General features: G+C 49.0%; 1 protein-coding gene across 4 annotated transcripts in view; it reads right to left on the bottom strand.

Annotated features, from left to right (window-relative positions):
• STK24 (serine/threonine kinase 24) overlaps positions 1–21,838 on the bottom strand; it is a 136,580-nt gene that overhangs the window by 8,309 nt on the left and 106,433 nt on the right. For 2 of the 4 annotated variants that reach the window (XM_033177388.1, XM_033177391.1), the window contains 6 exons: positions 15,060–15,245; positions 12,362–12,507; positions 10,466–10,589; positions 9,097–9,165; positions 6,628–6,764; positions 1,567–2,616 (listed from right to left, as the gene is read on the bottom strand). In XM_033177388.1, coding sequence (XP_033033279.1) covers positions 2,580–2,616; positions 6,628–6,764; positions 9,097–9,165; positions 10,466–10,589; positions 12,362–12,507; positions 15,060–15,245 — 699 coding nt within the window. In that variant the 3' untranslated portion in view covers positions 1,567–2,579. Of the gene's footprint in view, positions 1–1,566; positions 2,617–6,627; positions 6,765–9,096; positions 9,166–10,465; positions 10,590–12,361; positions 12,508–15,059; positions 15,246–21,838 lie in introns of those variants that run through there. The other 2 variants (XM_033177390.1, XM_033177389.1) reach the window with 2 other exon arrangements.

Below are 21,838 nucleotides of genomic sequence, written 5' to 3'. Positions count from 1 at the left end.
CGCAGCCCTCGTCTCCCAGAGGCTGAGGCTCAGCACCTCCCCAGGCTGCAGGCTCCGGGAAGCTGAGCCAGGAGCAGCTCAGGGCTGGCACTGAGAGGCTATTGGTGACAGTAAACCCATCTCAAAGGCTGGGCCCATGGGTCTGGCTACAGACTAGCGGCAGTTGATGCTGAGGCAGGTTCCAGTTGTAGCCCCGGTGCCTGGGCTTTCTGTTAATGCAGGCCTGGAAGTGGCTACATAAAGGCCAGCTTCCTTGGCTAAGATGCCCTTAAAAACTTTGGAGCTGATGTTGTGTGTCAACAGAAAGTAACAGCCCAGGAGACCGTGTACACAGGCGAACTTTCTAACTCCATCAAACCCCATCTCCCCCGACAGGAAATGCTGCCAATCAACTCGGTGCTGCCAAAGATTCCCTTGTTGCTCCAGGGGGGAAGGAGCTGAGTAGGATTAGTCTGGCGACTGCAGAGACTCCCCGTTCATACCAATATTCTTCATTAGAACCCAGTCCCTCGAGCAGCACAACCACTGTTACTAGCATGAGACTGGCTTCAGTGTTAAAAACTGTGATGTCACTGTCCATTTGTAAATGTGAAGAACTCTGTCAATCAGAGAGGCTGCTGTCTGCCCTGGCTCACTTAAAAATCAGGTAACGGCACACCCTAGAGAACACAGACTCATCTGTGTGATTCTCTCACAAAGACAAAACTCACCTTTGGCTTATGCCGCCTGCCTCACGTAAGGAAACAGTTCCCCACACAGAATATTCCCTGGAAATACAAAATTAAATCTTCCCCAATTTTATTATTGCAGATAACAATCTTGTGCAGAGTAATGAGTACAATAAGAATTAGCAACACAGTTCTATTTCCCCTAACCAAAATATATCCCTTATAGAAATTAAGAGTTCAACCCAAATCCACTTCTAATAAAATACCTCAATCTTAGAGCTTAAAAACCAGACTGCACTAGCAAACTGACACAATAACCCACTCAAGCATCTGTAGCTCAGGGCTCTGTCCCCTCCCTGTACTTAGACGCCACTAGACCAGCAGATAGCTGAGCTACAACCCCAAGCTCACCCACTAACTTCCTTGCTTCCAAAAATCCTCACTCCACAAGAACTGGCACACCCACGGGAGATGTCAATCATCAGCTTCAACAAACATAACAGAATGCTTCATGTACCAGTCAACAACTGCTGCAAGCACTCTCCCGTTCCAGAAACCCAGAGATTTTCCCCCTCGCCAAGCAAGGCCCCACAGCAAACCAAGAAAAACAGACACACTAGCTGCCTGGCTAGCAAGCACAGGCCCCTCTCAGAGAAGCAAAATAACCCTTAGGGTCCCCAGCAACCGCCACAGCAATCGCACAGATCAGCAACCTCCAACCGCATCATCTCAGTGAGCAAGTGTGCAAGCTGTCCAGGGCGCCCACCTGGGGACTTCTCCCTGGAGTCTTCCAAGGTGTCTCATCACACACGCACAGCCACGAGTACACACGCACGGCCACACGTACATTGCAGGTGCCCTGTCCTCTGAAGAGTCACATTTCAAGGAGTATGCAAAATAAGCGTGTTATAAAATTTATTCGTGTAAGCATTCAGACACTTTTAGGTGGGAAAGATAATATGCAGAATCCACTACAAGGTGCAACAGAAAATCATATTGGAAAGGACGGTACATCTGGCGCAGACCAGCAGTGGCACGATTCCAAACAAATGTCAGACGAGAGCGCTTCATGGGGAGAAACTGAAAATAATAATTTAAAGCTTCATGAGGCAAGATATGTTCCAATTTAAAACACTAAGAAATAGTACCATTGATGAAAAAGGAAATCAACCTCTTAAGTGTACCAAAAGGGGCGTAGGGCAAACAAGAGGAAAATGTGCATTTGTTGAGGTACAAATAGGAGTGAGTGTTCTGTAAGAGAGGGGCATTCATTATTATTAATGACAAACCCTGCAAATACAAAATAAAACCCAAATCACTGCTCACAGAATTCAAAATGTACATGTAATAAAGGCAAGGCAATAGACTCAAGTGATGGCCTGTCGAATATTTACTCCACTGACGTTATCTACAGAAGCACTTGGCCAGTTTGTACACAGTGATTCCTTATGCACGCCGAAAGGGTTTCCGTAAAAATGACGCTATATACAAATCTGTACAGCCATCCACCAGAGCGATTCTCCAGCTCCCAGGGGGAGCTCTCAACTTAAAGCAGGATTCCTGAGGTTTCATGTCTTTAGTTGCCTTATCATAATCCCAAATATACATTTCAGGGTTTTTGTGTTTAAAGACACTTTCCTTGAATATGTGCACTATGGTTAAAATTAAAAACCAAAGTAATAAAATAAAACGATCGCTGGAAGGAGCGGACCCTCCCACCCATCTGAGAGACTTCATCTGGCTGTGGCACAGCGAGGACTGTGCGTGTCCCTGGACGGGCGCCCGGCGTCGGGGCGGCCCCCCGTGGCGCACCTCTTCAGTGGAGTCAGCGAAGGCTCTCGTTGACTTTTTAAAAGAAGGAGGATGAAGAAGGAAAAAAGGAAAAACAAAACCCCAAATGCCAAAGGAATTTCAGTGGGATGAAGTTCCTCCACCACTTAGAGAATATCTAGGGAAAAAGAGAGAGAGAGAGAGGTGAATACATGTCATTTCTCATCCCTGTGCAGAAATTCTCATAGTAACCAAAATCTTAGTTTTCATAGGAAATTCCAAGTCATAGAAAAATAACTGGAGCAAATATCAATGGGTAAGTCTAATTTTAAACAAATGCATATCAAGATTGAGAAGATCATGATTCTCACACAAAAACTCCGGAGCATGTCACAAAAACCTAGAATGGGTTCAGCCTCTCTGGAGAGATGTGAATAAAACAGGAAATGATATCTTTTTACTTATGATCAATTGTTAAAAAGTGAAAGTTGATCCATACACGATGACACAGTAAGATTCCAAGGATGCATATACATTCCCGATGTGAGGGCAGGAAACCCATTTTGGCTATAAAAATAGTGATGTACTCCAAGAATCTATTTCCTAGAACTGCTTCCAAAATACAGTCCAAAGCAGGAACAACCCGTCTGCACAAAAATGTCTCTTGGGATTTTTGTAATTACACTAATTTGGAAACAACTCTGATGCCCACCAGTACAGAATCAGGTAAGTAAATTATACAAACTGAAATAACAGACTAAAATTGGTAATTATCTGTATCTACGTATATATATATATAAAAGCAATATGAAAAATATGTACAAGTTTAAAAGTACACACAAAATTACAGGTTGGGCATCCCTTATCTGAAATGCTTCTCGCTTTGCATCTGGGAATATCTGCATTATACTTACCAGTGTGCATCACCAAATCCAACATCTGACATGGCCCAGAGAGCAGTTCCTTTGAGCCTCACGCTGGTGCTCAAAAAGTTTCAGATTGGGGATTTGGGCTATTCAACCTGTATATGTGCGCTATATAAGTATAGTTTACATGCACAACTTCTGTATCCTAAATAAGTACTATAGAAATTCTAGAAAATCTTGTCTGCACTATAAGGTAGAGAATTGAGGAAGTTTATAACCTGGGATGACACAGGAGGCAATGCACCCAAAGATGGCGATGAGATTTGGGCTACGGTCGTGGGATCATGGGTAATTTCTGTGTCTTCCAAAAATTCTACAAGATTGTCTCTAGAATACAAAAAAGGGTGAGGACGGGGTCCCCTCGTGACCACGATTCCCTCAACCATTTTACAGCACACTCCAAGTCACAGGGCCGGGAGAGATGGCTGAGGACGTATTTGATGAGGCTAATCTCAAACGTTCCCATCTAGGGCTCCTCTTTTAAGGCATTTGAAATACTTGGCGCCCTCCCAGAGAACGAATGGTTACATAAGGTCCTCCCAAAAGCACGTGTTAGCCACGGAGCCTAAGACTCAGTTATAAAGAAGTACAAATGACTAATCACAGGATGAGGTGATGTCACACAAAAGAATCCAAACATTAATTCCAGCTGAGACAGAAATAAGTACCAAAGAAATTCCAAAAAATGGATCCATACATGACGACATAGTAAGCTCTGAAAATGCTTCAGACAAGAGGCAGCTCTCATTTTTCCTACAGTCATCCACTGAAATAACGTGTTCGGAGCAAAACTGGCAGGAAGTCTAAGCCATGGCCCCGTGGTTTTGGCAGCCAGCAGAGGTGAACACTCAGTGGGAGCTTCAGGAGCAGGGAAGGGAGAAGTGGGCGCCACAGCCAAGCCTGCAGGGAGACGATAAGTACCCCAAGAGGCAGGTCGTCTGAGGACAGAGGAGGAAAGAGGGGCACTCATCACAGACAAAGGCAAGAGAGCACCGACTCGGCCTCCCCTGTGCGTCACTGCAAAGTAAAGTTTTAAACACAACACAGACATCAGGTAGCCACAGACCCGCACGAGGGTAGAGAGGGTCATCCCCAGCCATGATGCCGTGAGCACGTGCAATGTGCTGCCTGTGAATGGACATGCGCTGAGTGTAAAGGACACATCAATTCCAAAGACGGTCCCCCAGAAATGTAAAATATCTTATTGATGATTGTTGGTATTCATGTTGAAATAATACTTTGGATCTGGCAGGTTAAAAATGTATTGTTAAAAGTAATTTCACTTCTTTTTGCTTTTTAAAAATATGGCTATGAGAAAATGTAAAATTCTTTTTTTGTTGGGTTTTTAGAGTCAGGGTCTCACTCTGTTGCCCAGCCTGGAGTGCAGAGGTGATCATAGCCGTAGCCTCAAACTCCTCGGCTTGAGAAATTCTACAGCCTCAGCCTCCCAAGTAGCTAGGACCACAGGTACAAGACACCATACCTGGCTAAATTTTTTTTTTTTTTTTTTTTTTTTTGGGTAGAGACAGGGTCTTGCTATTTTGCCCAGGCTAGTCTCAAACACTTAGGCCTCAAGCGACCCTCCTGCCTGGGCCTCCCAAAGCATTGGGATTACAGGCGTGAGCCACCACATCCAGCAGAAAACATCAAATTCTGCACGTGGCCCCCATTGCACTTCTACTGGCCAGCACTGGTACAGATCAACTTGCCTTAACAACTGAAAGAAGACGAACAGAGAGACAGGGCTCTGGAAATGGGAAACATGGATCAGTTCAACACATACAAGCCAGATGCTCTGTGCCCTGGAGCTCCTGGGGAAATCAAGTCATGTATATAAACAAACAGTTCATAACAATTTCAGGCAATTCTGAACAACGTGGAAAGAATTGGTTCTAAAAGTAATACTACAAAAGCAGAAAACAAAATGCCCAACAAGACAGTAACAATCCTGCGAGTTTCTGGTTTTGTTCTACTTGCTTTTATTATAAGGCTCTTTCTAATGAGAAATAAATGTCACTAGAATGAGGTATGTGATACTAAGTTTGAGAAATCAAAAAATGTGTGTTCAGGCGAAAGATGGATGACTTTTTAATTCTGTTTTCCTGTATTCCTAATATTGTTTTGGGTATCAAAGGAGGGAGGGATCATCCTTCAATTGCCTCAAAATTAAAGGCAGCCCATAAATCATTTTCATTTTCTAGCAACTTAAAAAGTTGAAATGGCATACTAAGGAACCCAAGTTCAGAAGCATAAACCAGAAGTATCAGAGCTGTGGTTTTCTCCTGCCATCCCCACTTAGAGGGGCTCTTCACAGGACAGTAGGCAGCCCCTTCCATCACTCCCAGATAGCGTAAGGGACCTCACACGCGCACAACTTCTTTATGTACTGTCAGGTGGGATGCATCTCGGGGAAGACCTGGAAATCCCCGTCATCATCACAGAGGCTCAGCCAGCTTTGGTAGGGGCATCAGCCTGGACACCTGAAGATGAATGTCAAGGCAGCAGCATGCCTGGTCCTCCTGGGGGTGGGGAGGACAGCCCAGTGACAAATCACCCTTGGGTCACACAGAGCAGCTGCCCAGCACACGTCCACTGCCTCCAAACACCTGCACCTGTGCCCATGGCAGGCAGGAGGGGCTTGGTTTCCATGGTAACTCCTACAACAAGCTGGGAGGGGGCAGGGAGGGCAAAGCGGTCGCCCCACTGAGTCCTCACCCGCAGCGTGTGCAACAGGTGGGGCCACTGGGCAGGCACAAAAGCTTCCTACAGGCTGGCACAGATGAGCCCCTACCAAGGAGGCTTCCAGACAAGACACACACAGCTAAGACAGCGAACGCACCTGCGCCTGCTCCCGCCAAGCTGACCACACCAAAGCTGCTGGCATTTCTCACACTGACTTTAAAGCCGAAAACCCGAGAGGCAGTTACAGACATCTGGCTAAGAACGATCCTTCTCTGGCCAATAATTAAACCGCATCATTAAGAGGAAACAGGTATTTCACCACCACCCCGTATTTGCGTGGTAAGAGCTACAAATGCACAAAGTCCTGCGGGCTTTTCCAGCAGTTTCCAGATTCAGATCCTTCATTCACATTGATTTCTAGATTCAACCAAGTCTCCTCTAATTCAACTCCGCGTGTACCCTGAGGCCTGCAAGACAACAGGAACAGACAGGCCAAGAACCAAGTACCAAACGCACCAACCGAGTCCCAGGCCAAGCGCAGGCCTCTCCTCCCCCAGCCCAGAGGGGCCCCGGGGAGTTACCTCTGCAGCCGCTGCACGAGCTGGGCCACCATGGTGTCGGAGATGCCGGGGCAGGCCTCCTCCGCTAGGTAGATGGCCCCTCGCAGCTCTTCAATGGACCCCAAGTTCCCGCCGCATGCCTGGCTCTTCTCCTTCAACTGAAAACACACGAACAGGAAGAACAGTGTGAGGTGCACCAGCTGCAGAACCGGGAAGCATGCTTTTCAAGGAGCAACACAGCGCATGGACCACGACACCGCCCCAGCCCCGGGGTGTCCGGAAAAGCTCTGACTCGGGATCCACGCCACTTCAGATCCCTGGTTTTTTTTGTGGTTTTTTTTTTTTTTTTTTTTTTGAGATGGGGTCTGGCTTTGTTGCCCACACTGGAGTACAGTGGCGTGATCTCAACTCACAGCAACCTCCGCCTCCTGGGTTCAACCAATTCTCCTGCCTCAGCCTCCCGAGTAGCTGGGATTACAGGCCCCTGCCACCATGTCCAGCTAATTTTTGTATTTTTAATAAGACAGGGTTTCACCATGTTGGCCAGGCTGGTCTCGAACTCCTGACCTCAAGTGATTCGCCCATCTTGGCCTCAAAGTGTTGGGGTTACAGGCGTGAGCCACTGCGCCCGGCCCAGATTCCTTTTGGAAAAAGGTGATTCAAATGCTCTGAGAGCAGTTATGTCTAGACAGGGCAATTGTCAGACCATAATTATGACTGTTCTAGGCCAGAACAGAGACGTGTGCCTCTCCCGAGTCTCACCATGATGGACTGTCCTCTCTGTGCTCTTTTCCCATTCCAACCATAACCTTGTACCAGAAAAGCAATTTCAAAGCCTATCGTAAGTCACTCTGATCTCAATGCTGAAACTGCCATGCGGGTCGTCAAAGCTTACTTCCTCGTGTTCATGGGTTGGTTCTTAAACTCCAGCAAACTGCCTTTGTGATCCAGAGTAGTGTCAAAATATTCCATTTCATGTAAGGGGCAGCCTTAAATTCTGGGAATCTCCAGTGGCCTTCCTCTACTCCCAAGAGAAATCACAACAGTGCCTTCAGGCACTTCCCTAAGTTAAAGGTCAACTCTACGTCTCTCTCTGGAAGGCCCAGAAACGTGAACTGTGAAAGTAAGAGCTGTTCAATCAAGATACAGCATGGCTCAGAACTCGACAGAAGAGGCTCTTCGTGGTGGCTCCAGAGATGATGGACACTGCCTCCTCTTCAGGGAAGTTAAGAAACATCTCAGGCGACATTCAGCTTGTTTGCAGGTTGTTGAACACATGCTGTCATTTCCAAACCCAGCCCTGCCCTGAAAGCCACAGCTTCTCTCTCCGCTGCTGAAGGGACAGGCAGGAACTACAAAGTCTGACCTTGGAGGGCCAATGGGTGCGGAGAGCATTTGTTCCGAAGCTCTTGCTGTCCCAGAGGGCCCACCCCACTGGCCCCGAGATGGCCACTTGTGTTTGTCTAGGACTCCCAATCACTTCACAGTATTCACAAGTCCCGAGAGGGTCATGTACAATCCAGCACTCTCCCTCCTGCCCATGTCCCGCCTCTAAGTCTCAAAGAAGGAGCAAAGGCAGCAGAAGGGCTGCCCTGGGAGAGGGCCAGTCCCCTCGCTGCGTGGAACGTACTGGACCCACCACTGACTTCACGGAGCAACCTGACTTGTGCTCCCTGAAGGAAAGCAGGGACGCCAACGCCCGTCTCCTCAATGGCCTCATCTGTAAGCATGGGGATATAATCTTTCTATTGAGCTTCTGCAAGTACTGTATGAAATAATGCACATTAAACACTCTGAACTCTAGGGTAGCAAATATCATTCATAAAAATACATTGGGGAAGATGCGAGTTTAGCATTTGGTTAGCTGGAAAATCCAGGATACGACTGCATTTAGGATATGTCCTGAATACTTATGTCAAAGTTTCATGGGCCCAGTAAAAAAATAAACAGCCTCAGGTAAATGAAAAAGTCCATGCACTTTCCCTAACTGCCTGACTGACCCGATTCCAGAGGCCAATGGCAGAGCCGCAGGAGCACAGCCTGGAAATCCCACAGGGCCAACTCCCATGGGACAAAATGAAGAGCAGGATGGCACTCAACCTGGACATCCTAGGTAGGAAGAACACAGGTGCCCAGAACCATGAGCCAGGGCTGAAGCCAGACATCCAGCAAGGCCTCCCCGTGCCCTGTGGCTTCCCCGACACCAGCGGGCTCGGCTGTTTTCCACATGAAGCTGCAGGTGAGGCCTCAGGCTCCGGCCACAGCCCTGCTCACACTGGGCCCTGAAACTTGCCAGGTCAGAGGTCCTCAGACAAACCCTCCAGGGCAGGGCAACAGGTGAAGGCGCTGACAGCCTTTGAGGAGGCACCATGCAGGCTTTCTGAGCCTTTGCCAGTTTGTCTTAATGTCCCCAACTCTTACTGGCAACATCACCACCGAAGTGTGTCCAGCTTCTCCCTCCCACTCCGAAAAGGTCAGCCAGGTACCTACCTCTGCAAAGAGAGGAGAAATAATTGTAGATAAACACTGAGAGAAAGGCCTCTTTGGGATGTCTTTCATCTTGGGGGAGAGGGAAAAAAGGTCATCAGAAACAGTTGACGTTCACATCGGCAAAAATGCAATGAACCTCTCATCTCTGCACTTCACGCTGAGAACACACCCTCTGCGCACCACGACAGCTGAAGGCGACTATCGGCTGCCTCTCGCTAGACTTCAACGTCTCATCTGCAGTGACATGCAAAACCCACGCGCCAGGGAAACCGGCATCTGGGTTCCATGTGGAAGGGGACTTTGCATGGGCACAGGTAGGTGAACTGCCTCGTCTCGTTATCTACGCAGAAGTGCTTTACTGGCTGGACGTGATGGCTCATGCCTGTCATTCTAACACTTTGGGAAGCCAAGGAAGGAGGATCACTTGAGCCCAAGAGTTTGAGACCAGCCTGGGCAACATAGTGAGACCCTGTTTCTAAAAAAAAGACAAAAATAAAAAGTTTTAAATAAACTGGGCATGGTGTCACATGCCTGCAATCCCAGTTACTCAGGAGGCTGAGGTGGGAGGATCACTTGAGCCCAGGAGTTTGAGGCTGCAGTGAGCTCTGATGGCACCACTACACTCCAGCCTGGGTGACAGAGACCCTGTTTCAAAAAAAAAACAAAGAGAGAGAGAGAAAAGTACTTTACTAATGAAACCCTGGAAATAGAAATCAGGTCAAGATTGGCCATTCCAAGTGCTGTCTATGACACAGGCCGAGTTTCTACTTTTGCAGCCTCTATTTGGACATTCAACACCTGTTCACGTATCAAAGCAGGACTTGTAGGATCAACAGGGCACAGCTACTGGCCCACCCTGCCTGAGAGAAACTACACCACTATGCTTTACACAAGACCCTAAATATATGAGCCTTCATAAATTTCACAGGCATAAAACCAATTAATCAAAATTGTTTTAATAAATATCAAAAGCAATGCATTTATTTATAAGGTCCTTAAAACTCAATCACAAAATTATGATATGTATATAAGTAACCCCAACATGCACAACAGTCCCTCAAAGAGAGCTATGAAGTCATTTCACGGGTCACCCCCAAACCCCACGACATTGCCACATGTCAGGACATCCTAACTTGACCGCAGGGCTGCAGAGAACAGAACGGAGTGGCACAGAACAGACCAGAGGCCAGACTCCCCGGTGTGAACACCTGGATCATCAGACAGAACTAAAGCTCTTGATCCGTCCATCCCCTAGCAACAAAATTCCATGATCGCTGCCACCCGCACCCACAGCAAGCTTCACACACAAGTGCCTCCAAAACACTGCAGACTGAGGCCAGTGTGGCCACTCTGGAGGGAGCAGACGTACCTTATTTCTGTCCAAGTCCGATGGCTGAAGAGCTCCATTCTCCAGATTCTTGGGATCTTTTTCTCGGATTGTGAAGATCCAGTCCCCAGAGTCGCTGCCCCCTGAGGCTTGGCCATCTGTTTCCCTTAACACAGACACGCAGGGAAGTCCTGTCAGTGCTCGCACATCTGCTCTGGGGGCGCTGGGACGGTCAGGTGGAGGCCGCCTGGGGACCTCCGAACCCAGCCCACCAGCCCCAAGTCCCCACCATAACACCCTTGTCCAGTCCCTCGGGGATTTTCCAAAGACGCCCCTGCCTCCTCCCTCACAGAGAAGAGACCATCACGAGGTGGTCCCCGCACCTCCCTGGTGTGCCAGCGTGTGTGTGCCCACTCTCCTCCTCCTCCTGGAGGACACCTCCCCCACCTCCCTGGGAGCCCATCTCTGCTGGGCTCCTCCTCTCACCAGGAAAGCAGGTGTCCCTGTGTTGGGTGTGGTGGCTCATGCCTGTCATTCCACCACTTTGACCTCACCTCGGCCATCTCTCAGCCCCGGTTCTAGGATCCACACTCACTGCCTCTATTTGGTACCCTCCACTCGCTCCAAAGCCCACCGGTGTCCCTCCGAGCACTCTCTCCCCCATCATGAGATGGTGTGCTGATGACTCCCTGTCCTGCGTGGGCCTCACAGGCAATGAGCCCTTGGCCCTGCTCATCATCCTGACGCCTGTGGCCTCACTGAGCCTGCACCTCCTCCCGCCCCTCGGCCACACCTCTCCCCTCTCACTCACAGGTGGAGCCTCACCCTCACACCGGCTTCCCTAGGGGCCGGCCTCACTCTCCCACACGCCCCGACTGACACCCTTTGTTCCCTTGGCTCCAGTGACCTCCACAGAGCAGTGGCCCCTAAGCCCACTTCACCTGCCCAGCTTTCTCACCTGAACGCCACACCTGGGTGCCACTTCACACCGGACGTCTCCTCCTGGACAACTCAGACTCATATGTGGTCCGGCCCACACTCGGCTTCCTGCACCACACATCGCAATGCCTGCCGCCACGCCGCCCAGGCCTGGGACACGGGCTTCCCTCCTTCACCCAAATCCACCACCACGCCCTGGCTCTCCAAACCTCTCTCCAGTCTCTTTATCTTGTCATCCCTGTTGCTACCCCGGCAATCTCCCAATGGCAGTACTTAAAGAACTTCCGAGGGCAGTGGTCTCAAACTTGGCTTTAAACTGCCATCACCTAGAGACACTGAAAAACCACTTAGGGTCTCACCCCCGGAAATCCTCATTCAACTGGCCTGGCGCATAGACCTGCACTCTGGGCCAAGTTTGACTCCTGCCAACGCATGCACGAGAACAGACGAGCCCAGGCTTGGACTTCCAGACACAAGCCTGCCCGATCGCCTTCCCCAGCCCTCGCCACACAAACGGCTCCAGCCCCACTTGGCCTCTTAAGCCAAGGGAATTCCTAGATGCCGAACTGGACAGCGGTTCTCAGTAAGTCACCGCTGGTACGCAGGCTTCTACCAGACACAGCCGAGAATCACAAACACACGCATTTCTGGCCCTTCAGACATCCATGTCAAGCAGTTTCACCTGATCATGATTTTAAGAACAGAAAGTGTCATGGAAAACAACACAGAACAGAACCGAACGAAACAAAATCGAATCCAACAGCCAGGTCCAGTTCCCTCTGCACAGCTCTACCAGAATTCACTCGTAGGAATTCCACCAGCAACACCCAGAGGCTCAGCTCCCCAACAGGCCCAGGACGTGTCTAACACAGCAACCGCCACCAGCCCGGACTGTCTAAAAAATACACTCAACAGGAAACGAAACCCACAGCAAACAAGTGACAAAGACCAGTGGGTCCCTCCCACACACACGCTCGGGGCGCTCAGGGGCCAACTTACGCGTCTGAATCCTCGGAGCTCGAGTCGTCGTGGCTCTGCTCGGCCTTCCATCTCTTGTACCTGTCAATGAGCTCGGTCAAGTAGGAAGTTTTCTTCGCATTGCGTAGTATAAACTTGTGCTTCAGTAACTCCTTAGCAGTGGGTCTCTGGAAAAACACACACAACAACAAAACATGAGATAAGTTCTCGATCCCACCCCAAAGGACAGACTTCTGCCTCAAAATGTCAACCCGCCACACTGACGCCTGATGGCTGGGATTCTACTCCGCGGCTCTTCTCACCGTGACTCACCCAAAGACGAGTCGCTCAGGACCTACGCCTGGGCTCCAGGTACTGTGCTGGGCAGGGCACTGACTTTCCAAGGAGGTCCCTAATAAATGCATTTCCACAGAAACCTCTGCACAGAGCTTCACAGGGATCATTTAAGAGAGCTTATCTCCTAGCTTACGTAATACTTTATGACAAATAGCTGACAAAATGTATATTCTGTGTCGCTTTAACTTTTTTTGAGATGGAGTTTTGCTCGTTGCCCAGGCTGGAGTGCAGTGGCACGATCTCAGCTCACTGCAACCTCACCTCCCCAGTTCAAGCAATTCTCTTGCCTCAGTCTCCTGGGTAGCTAGGATTACAGGCCTGTGCCACCACGCCCAATTTTTTTGTATTTTTAGTAGAGACGGGATTTCACCATGTTGGCCAGGCTGGTCTTCAACTCCTGACCTCAGGTGATCCACCCGCCTCGGCCTCCCAAAGTGCTGGGATTACACGTGTGAGCCACCGTGTTGGGCCACTTTGTTAACTTTCTGTATTAACGTTTGGCCACATCCAACCATATAACAGAAACGTCAATTTGGAATTATCTCAAAGGAACCAGAAAGAAGCCAGGAGATGCCCTTTCTCCTGTCTGCTGAAAGAGCAGCTGGGTGGCTCTGCATCACCAACTTTCCCAGTTGAGAAGAGCTGTTTCCCAGGTCCCTCCCTTCCCTTGTGATTGGGCTGAGGACTTCACCCATGCCCTGGGCTCAGCACCTGGTCAGCTGCCTGCCTTGAGGATGGCGACAGTGACAGGGAATGTGCTTCCCAAGGAAACCAGCACGGCCCAAATTGGAACAGACGGCAGGAACACCCAAACAACCGAGTCAAACCAAGTTCCCACTCACTCCAAATTACGAAAGCTTGACTACAAAAGCCAAGCACGTTTTCAGATTGAAACTCGTGAGAAACCTCGATCACCCCTGAGTCTTCTCCCTCCCTGTCCACCCAAGGGTGAAACCCCAGCTACCCTGGAGGTGCTCGTATTCTCGCCTCTCAGCCAGCTCCTCGGTAGTGTGGGGTAGAGCTCTGTGTGCTGGAGCATAAGCCCATACTAGACACATGCTTTGTAAGGGAAGACATGCCTGCACGTATCTCCACCAGTGCTGGTGCATGGTGGCTGCAGCCAACATCATCATGTAATAAAATGCAGAGCATCGTGGCATGCAGGACAAGCCCCACTACCACAAGATGCTGACGTAGTCATCAGACGCTGGTGTGCTGGCCTCAGCCTGCATCTCCCCAGAGGTGCTCAGAAAATGTTGCATTCCTCATTTAATTCCTTTACCAAAACTGGCATATTAGGAAACCACGGTGCTCTTGTAAAAGTAACCACTCATTTTTACACGAGTTAAGAAAAGGGGGGCTCAGCTTGGCCTTCAGCTAACTGCTGGAAAATTCAGAAACAGAACAAGGACATATGGTGCTACCTCCAACACCAACACACACACAGACACACACAGACACACACACACACACAGAGACACACACACACACACAGACACACACACACAGACACACACACACACACACAGACACACACACAGACACACACAGACACACACACAGACACACACCCACACACACACACAGACACACACACACACAGACACACACACACAGACACACACACACAGACACACACACACACACACAGACACACACAGACACACACACACAGACACACACACACACACACACAGAGACACACACACACACACACACGTACACACACACACAGACACCACACACACACACACACACACACACACACACACACACACACACACACACACACAGACACACACACAGAAACAACTTTCAAAGAAATGTCCCAATTCAGACAGAAAACGAGGCAAAGCCACACAGTTGTTACTGCTGTACAGCTCTGCCAGCATCTATTAAACCTAAAAAGAGAAAGCAGGTAGGAAGGGGGGGGTGGGGGAAGCAGAAGGTGGCTTGGTTATATTTCCTAATCTTTTGTTTCCTAACACATGCCACCTGGAAAGTGAAAACATTTACTTTAAAGACATATTTAGCCATTTGTTTCCAGCTAACCTCTGCCATTACTAAAAACAGTGTAACAGTTTACGGCCTGATCCTCTATAAATATTAAACATTTATGATTCCACATTTAATATTAGGGAGAATATTCTTCAGAGTCAATGAAGTATGAGATGGTGGAAATCTAAACGAAGGAGATTTTTAATACTTAAAAATTAAAATGTATTTGCAAACCAAAGAAGTCAATCATACTTATTTCGGAAAAGAAAAATGAATAATACCAGGGAGACAACTGAAAAGAGTGATTCCAGCAATCCCAACAGGATGCATCTTGGCCGAGTCAAGCCACACATGAGGAGGTACGTGGTGACCCCTGGGAACTTACAAAGCTCGGCTCCTTATTCAAACAGGCCTCCACAAACTCCTTGAGGGGTTTACTGTAGTTTCCTTCCAACGTCGGTGGGTTGTTCTTTGGAATGAGGAATAAAACTTTCATGGGGTGCAGCTCGGAATGAGGTGGTTCCCCTCTTGCAAGTTCAATAGCTGTTATGCCCAGGGACCAGATGTCTGCCTGCAACAAGAAAAGCATCTTTACAAACACCAAGCAGGAATCAATTCCAATACACAGTATTTAGGGGGGAAATGGTAACACGTCTCAATACTTCCGAGGTTTTGAAAAAGGTATTTTTAACTGATATTTAAAAACATAAGCCCTCGCTATGATTTCAAAAGAGACAACAACATTAGAAACTGTAATATGCCAAATGTTTTCTGCCTCTACATGGAGATGGCTTATCAATTCACTCCTACTACACCTCCTGCTGGATGCGTTCAGCATTCCCTGTAGAGTCCCGGGAGCCAGCAGGACGGGTAAGAGAGGTGAGCAGAGAGGAGTCCGGAGTGGGTGTACGCTCGCGAATCACCCCCTCCAGCAGTGCTCAGAACTCAGGGCACAGCTGTGAGGTCGAAAGTAGGTACCTTGGTCTCAAGAGACCTGGGCTGAAATGCCAGTTCTACCAAGTCCTGTGACGTTAGATGCAAGAGCTAACCTCCGAGCCTTATTTCCCTCGTCTGCAGAATGAGGGTGGAAGAGGAGGAGGAGGTGGCCATACAAGGTGCCTCACAAGGGGCCCAGAACTTAAAAGTGTATTATGAAAATGTTCAAACATACAAAAAACTGAGAAATATTAATATAATGCATCCTCATCTACCTATTGCATGAATTTAGTGATTATTAACATTTTGCCATACAGGCTTTGTCCATGTGTTCCCAGAGTATATTTTAAAATCAATCAGTTGTCATGACATTTCCCCCCGAGTACTTCAGTGTACTAATATATAGACTTTTTTTTTTTTCACTACCTATCAGTACCTGAAATTAGCACGAATTCCTTAATGTCATGTATAATTAAATGTTCTCAGCTGTTCAAAAATGGTTTATCTGAATCAGGATCCAAAGTCCACGGGGTACTTTGTTAGGTCGCTAAGGCTCTTCCAACCTAGAATAGTCGTCTCCCCAGTGGCATCAACTTAAAGAAGAAACAGGCCCCAAATTCGGGATTTGTCTGGTGGTTTCTTCCTGGTGTCATTTACCGTGTCTCTCTAGTGCCTGCATTTTCTGCCAAATGTCCTAGAGGAGACATCTCCAGAAGCCACGTGGCCCCCACCAGGACATCTCAGGTCCAGCTGCCCCACCTCCTTCTGCCCAGCACAGGCCTGTGGCACAACCAAGCGGTTAGGCAAAGGAATGAATTCCTGGAACATGTCATGTCAATGAGAAGAGCCAGGCCATCTTAAGAGGAACTTGGCAGCTCATGAGACTTTGACAGCGGGTGATACCAATCCCCAAACAGGACAGAAGCCAACAAGGAGGCAGGATCTAGTCCTATACGGGCTGGCAAAAGACGACTGGGGGACGTAGAGAACACACCTGAGTCTGGCACAGCTTTCCTGCTGTTCTCACTGTACATTTTACTCCATCATTATTCCAAGAACTTCAGTGAGAATCGAACACATCTCTCACACTCACTCTACAGCAAGGAAATGCATAGGCTGAAGCATCGTTGTAGTGGCTGCAGGACGCTTGAACTATGCAGAGGACACACTTACCATGTTCCTGCAGCCTTAGTGAGTACCAGAAATCCCTACTGGAAGCCCCCGAGCCCAGCAGTCCATGGGAATGATGCCTACAGCATATTCTATTTCCTTATTCTCTTTTTTTTTTTTTTTTTTTTAGACAGAGTCTCGCTCTGTCGCCCAGGCTGGAGTGCAGTGGCCGGATCTCAGCTCACTGCAAGCTCCGCCTCCCGGGTTCACGCCATTCTCCTGCCTCAGCCTCCGAGTAGCTGGGACTACAGGCGCCCGCCACCTCGCCCGGCTAGTTTTTTGTATTTTTTAGTAGAGACGGGGTTTCACCGTGTTAGCCAGGATGGTCTCGATCTCCTGACCTCGTGATCCGCCCGCCTCGGCCTCCCAAAGTGCTGGGATTACTATTTCCTTATTCTCAATGAAGATGAAAAGCTGCCAGCAAGTCTTACTCTAAATTCTTTCTACTAAATCTTATACTGAAGGGGTCAGCCCAGAAGAGCTGATGTTAGAAGTAATACTATTTTCCTTCCCTCTACAACTTGGACTCTTTGCTTTATTTTGCATTGCGTTATCTTAAAAATCAGCAGAAATGCAACTGATCCCAGTCTCTCGCCCCTAGAAGGGGGGAAGTAGGTGCACAGGAGTACAGGGTGGGCGAGCACCCAGAACTGTGGCAGCGGCAGGAGGACAGGAGTGAGCAGACACAAGGAGGGAGGATGGAGGAGGGGAAAGGCAAGAACAGAGGTGGCTATCGTGACTCGTGCGGCAGTGGTTCTTCCACACCAACAGGTGGCTCTCAAGTTTGTGTGATTCCACATCTGTCGGCTTCCCCCAGGCCTCTCAGATTTTGTTACAGCTACTGCTATTTTCAAAGCATGCTGTCTCCTGGCCATACAGACCCAGCCTTCTCATTTTTAAGGGCACGTAATTTTGGCGGTATATGTGATATTCTGGTATAAGTATACAGTGTGTAACAATCAAATCTGGGTAGCTGGGATACCTCTCACCTCAAACACAGATCATTCCACTGTGTTGGGATAGTCCGAATCTTCTCTTCTGGCTATTTGAAACACAGTCAATTATTAACTACGGTCACTCTATTGTGCTACTGAACATGATCTCTGACGGATGCACCTCCAGACCTCCAAGCATCTCTCCACTAGCTAAATGTACTCGGTGACTGGCAGGCAGGCCCCGGCAGAGGCCGGTCTCTGCTGAGTACGTCGGTGATGCGCTTGCCTTGATTTCACTCAGAGGCCCTTGCTTTCAGGTTCAGGGGCAGACAATAAGCAGGCAGCAGCCAGCACCGAGGAGCGAACACCTGCTTCTGCAGGCCAATGTGCACCATGGGAAGTTCACTAAGAAAACCCCTGCCAGCCCCATCTGAACACAACCCACATATCACTCTCCTGGCTTCCAAGGAAGGCAGCCACTACAGCACCATCAAGAACAAACATGGCGGCCGGGCACAGTGGCTCACACCTGTAATCCCACCACTTCGGGAGCCCAAGGCAGGCAGAGTTCGAGATCAGCTTGGCCAACATGGCGAAACCCCATCTCTACTAACAATACAAAAATTGGCTGGGCGCCGTGGCCTGCACCTGTAGTCCCAGCTACTCGGGAGGCTGAGGCGGGAGAATCATTTGAACCTGGGAGGAAGAAGTTGCAGTGAGCAAGATCGTTAAGTCTGGGTGACAGAGCAAGACTCTGTATCAAAAGAAAAAAAACGCGGGGGGGGGGGGGGCATCCTCCCAGGCAGCCATGCCAGGGGCACGAGGGTCACCCAGCTCCTTAGGATCCCCTCTTTGGAACCTCCTAAATCCAGTCGCAACCCAGGGTATATGGTTCCTGGGCTCTCAGCACCCTGCGTCCCCTCCACCCTTCCTAACTTTGGATTACTCTAAAGCGATCTCTTCTCCCCAGGCCTTCTGTAGGGGGCTCCCACATGGTCTTCCTGCCTGCTGGCTCTCCCGCCAGACATCTAACTATGACTAATCTGCAAACCTGGACTGGCACTTGAATCAATGGCAAGCAATTTGGCATACACATCGAAAGCCAGAAAAATATCCAAACTTGTTAAAACCAATTACTTAGACTTTTAGGCATCTATACTACATTTTAAATTTGGAAAATGGTATATGCTGCCCAAAATATTCAACAGCAGCATTACTTACGTTCACCCTCAGAAGAACGGTTAAGCTGCTCGCGCACGTTAACTTAATGAAGCGCAGCGCGTCCCACAGCGTGCTGACGGAGACGCTCATGTCTAACTGAGTCTGTCTATCCCTGCTTCCAGGCAAAACCACAGCACATGAAGAACTTGTGTCTGAGGGTTTTTTGGGGGGTGGGAGGGGACTCACTCTGTCACCCAGGCTGGAGCCTTGACCTCCTTGGCTCAAGCCATCCTCCCACCTCAGCCTCCTGGATAGCTGGGACTATAGGGCACACGACCATACCCAGCTAATTTTTAAATTTCTTATAGAGGCAGGATTGCGGGGGGCGGGCGGGAGGGGCGGGGTCTTGCTTTGTGGCCCAGCTTGGTGTTGAACTCCTGACCTTAAGCTATCCTCCCACCAGGGCCTCCCAAAGTGCTGGGATTACAGGCGTGAGCCACTGTGCCCGGCCCATGCCTGAGTTTTAAAGTAAACATAATGTGGGGAACAGGCAGTCACCTTCCAAAGCAATTAAAATGAGGTGGAAGGAGAGACCCATGTGGGGCCATTTGGGAAAGATATCAAATGAGACATTAAGACACTGATGACAGAGAAAACAAACAGTGGTTTCTAATATAAGCTCCAGTCAAAAGCTGCAAATGCACATATTAACTGCGAACAAATCTTCTCCTGGGGCGCGCTCCTGAGTGAGCACCCTGAGTTCTCTGGGACTCTCCTCTACATCGGGAGAGGCAGGGCTCTATGCAACAGCATCCTACATCTTCACAATATCGTGTCAAATAAAGTACGCTGGCTACACGTCTCAAGGTACAATCTAAGCGATACTGTTTAAATTATATAGAGAAAATAATTCTAGAAGAAACCAATCAACTCTACAATCAAGAAGAAAACCACAGATAACCCTAAGTCACAGCTGTAACGAATCAAAACAGAATCTGATTTGATATAAGCTTATTACTTAAGCAGATGCAATCTTTCGGAACACATCTGTAACTGGATCTAGAGGCGTACGTGGTATTTATGACCATTAAGAGTAACCCGTGGTTGACCAAAGTGGCCCAACATTACTACATGCGAAAATAAAGCCTGCTGTCTCCTGGTTCACATTCTTCCCTGGCCCTCAGGGCTCCTCCTCCCAGCCAGGCCTGTGGGCAGTTCCTGATCCGTAAGCAGGAGCAGGGAGGCCACGGGCTCAGCACCCGGTGACAGGAAGGGCTGGTGCGCAGTGCGGTAGACAGGCTGGCTGCCTGGGTTCTTGCAGCCCATCGGCTCACCCCACCACGCCTTCACTCATCTTCAACAATGCTATTTTTTTCCATCAATGCATCACCAGTTTCCACTTCTCACCATGGTTACACTGCAAACCAAGCGCAATCCATTCACTGACATACCATCATAATAATCTTACAAGGAAAAAGGGAGATGAGAGTTCTTCAGTCCAAGACCTTTCTCTAGTGTTGAAACCGGAGGCTTCTTTGCAGTGAGCAGAGTTATCTCACTTGGCACCATCTCCAAAGGATGAGGACTCCTTCAAACAAACCAAACTTCCCCAAATCACCTTAAAACATTAGTAACGAAGGTTCTTACAACATATGGACAATCAGGACTTAGTAATATCATGCTTAGGTTAAGAACGGAGATTGACGTAAGATGCCCTCTGTATGCAAACACATTCAGCAACACCTGAGCAGCCCAGACAAGACAACAGGGTACAGGCAGTGCCAGAGGTGACAATGCTCAAAAAGGCTCCAAACAGGATCTAAACGTATACAAGAAACAGAGGTTTGTATTCCCTTTGGTTCAGCGAGATGAAGAAGCTAGTGAGGCAGGTGAAGTTCATCACTTCTCCCAACCCATCCTTCCTTTGACAATCAGCTTGTGAACCTAGGTGTGACCTGGGCACGTGCCTTCATAACTATCATACAGAACCCTGTCCCCAGTGGCTGGAAGGTCTTTCCTTACGTGCAGTGCAGTCTAGGAGGGGAAATGTCTATGAGTCATGTAAGAGAGAATGGAGGGAAAGCTGGGAAGCAGCTGAGTGAGCTGTGAGACCACAGCAGCCACCAGTGTACCCCAAAGAGCACTGGCTGCCCGGCAGGCAAGCCAGCCACTAGAGGGACACACACGGGGTGGCCTGGAAGAGCACCCTTATCGGGCCCTGCTTGCAACAAGAGCTGCCAGTCCAGAGCCATACCCAGTGGGAAACAAAGGAAATCGCAGCCCTAAGGCCCCAGTGTGAAACCCCACTTCTGATAACTTTTGAGACTCGGACACAGATGTGACCCTCATCGGCCCTCACCACACGCCTCCCGGGTCAACAAACCTGGAAAGTCAATTCCACATCAACGTTTCAGGGTCTGCTCATGATTTCCAGTTCAGAGTTGCTGGAGAGGATCCAAGCAAGTGAAATAACTTCTGACACAAGTCACAGTAAAGGTAAAAACAGACCAAAAATGTGACACATTTTCTCGTACTATCTCCTTCCCGACCAAGTGTGCACTCCCCAGAAGAGGTAGACCATACTCTAATCCACCCCCAACACTATGACACCTACTGGTCAGATCAGAGCCTCCTGATGGGTTTTTTCCTTTTTCTTGAGACAGGCTCTTGCTCTGTCATTCAGGCTGGACTGCAGTGGCGCGATCTCGGCTCACTGCAACCTCCGCCTCCTGGGTTCAAGCGATTGTCCTGCCTCAGCCTCCCGAGTAGCTGAGACTACAGGCATGCACCACCACGCCTGGCTAATTTTAGTATTTTTAGTAGAAATGGGTTTCACCATGTTAGCCAGGCTGGTCTCAAACTCCCATCCTCAGCTTCCCAAAGTGCTGGGATTACAGGTGCTTGTGAGCCACCACGCCTGGCCAGAGCCTCCTGATGTTGAAAGACCTCGGGGAAGAAGGCG

This window comes from Trachypithecus francoisi, unplaced genomic scaffold (assembly GCF_009764315.1).
Source record: "Trachypithecus francoisi isolate TF-2019V2 unplaced genomic scaffold, Tfra_2.0 Lachesis_group18, whole genome shotgun sequence".
In the NCBI taxonomy this organism is placed as follows: Eukaryota; Metazoa; Chordata; class Mammalia; order Primates; family Cercopithecidae; genus Trachypithecus; species Trachypithecus francoisi.
Note: the sequence above shows the minus strand (reverse complement) of the source record. Positions and strands in the feature narration are given on the sequence as shown.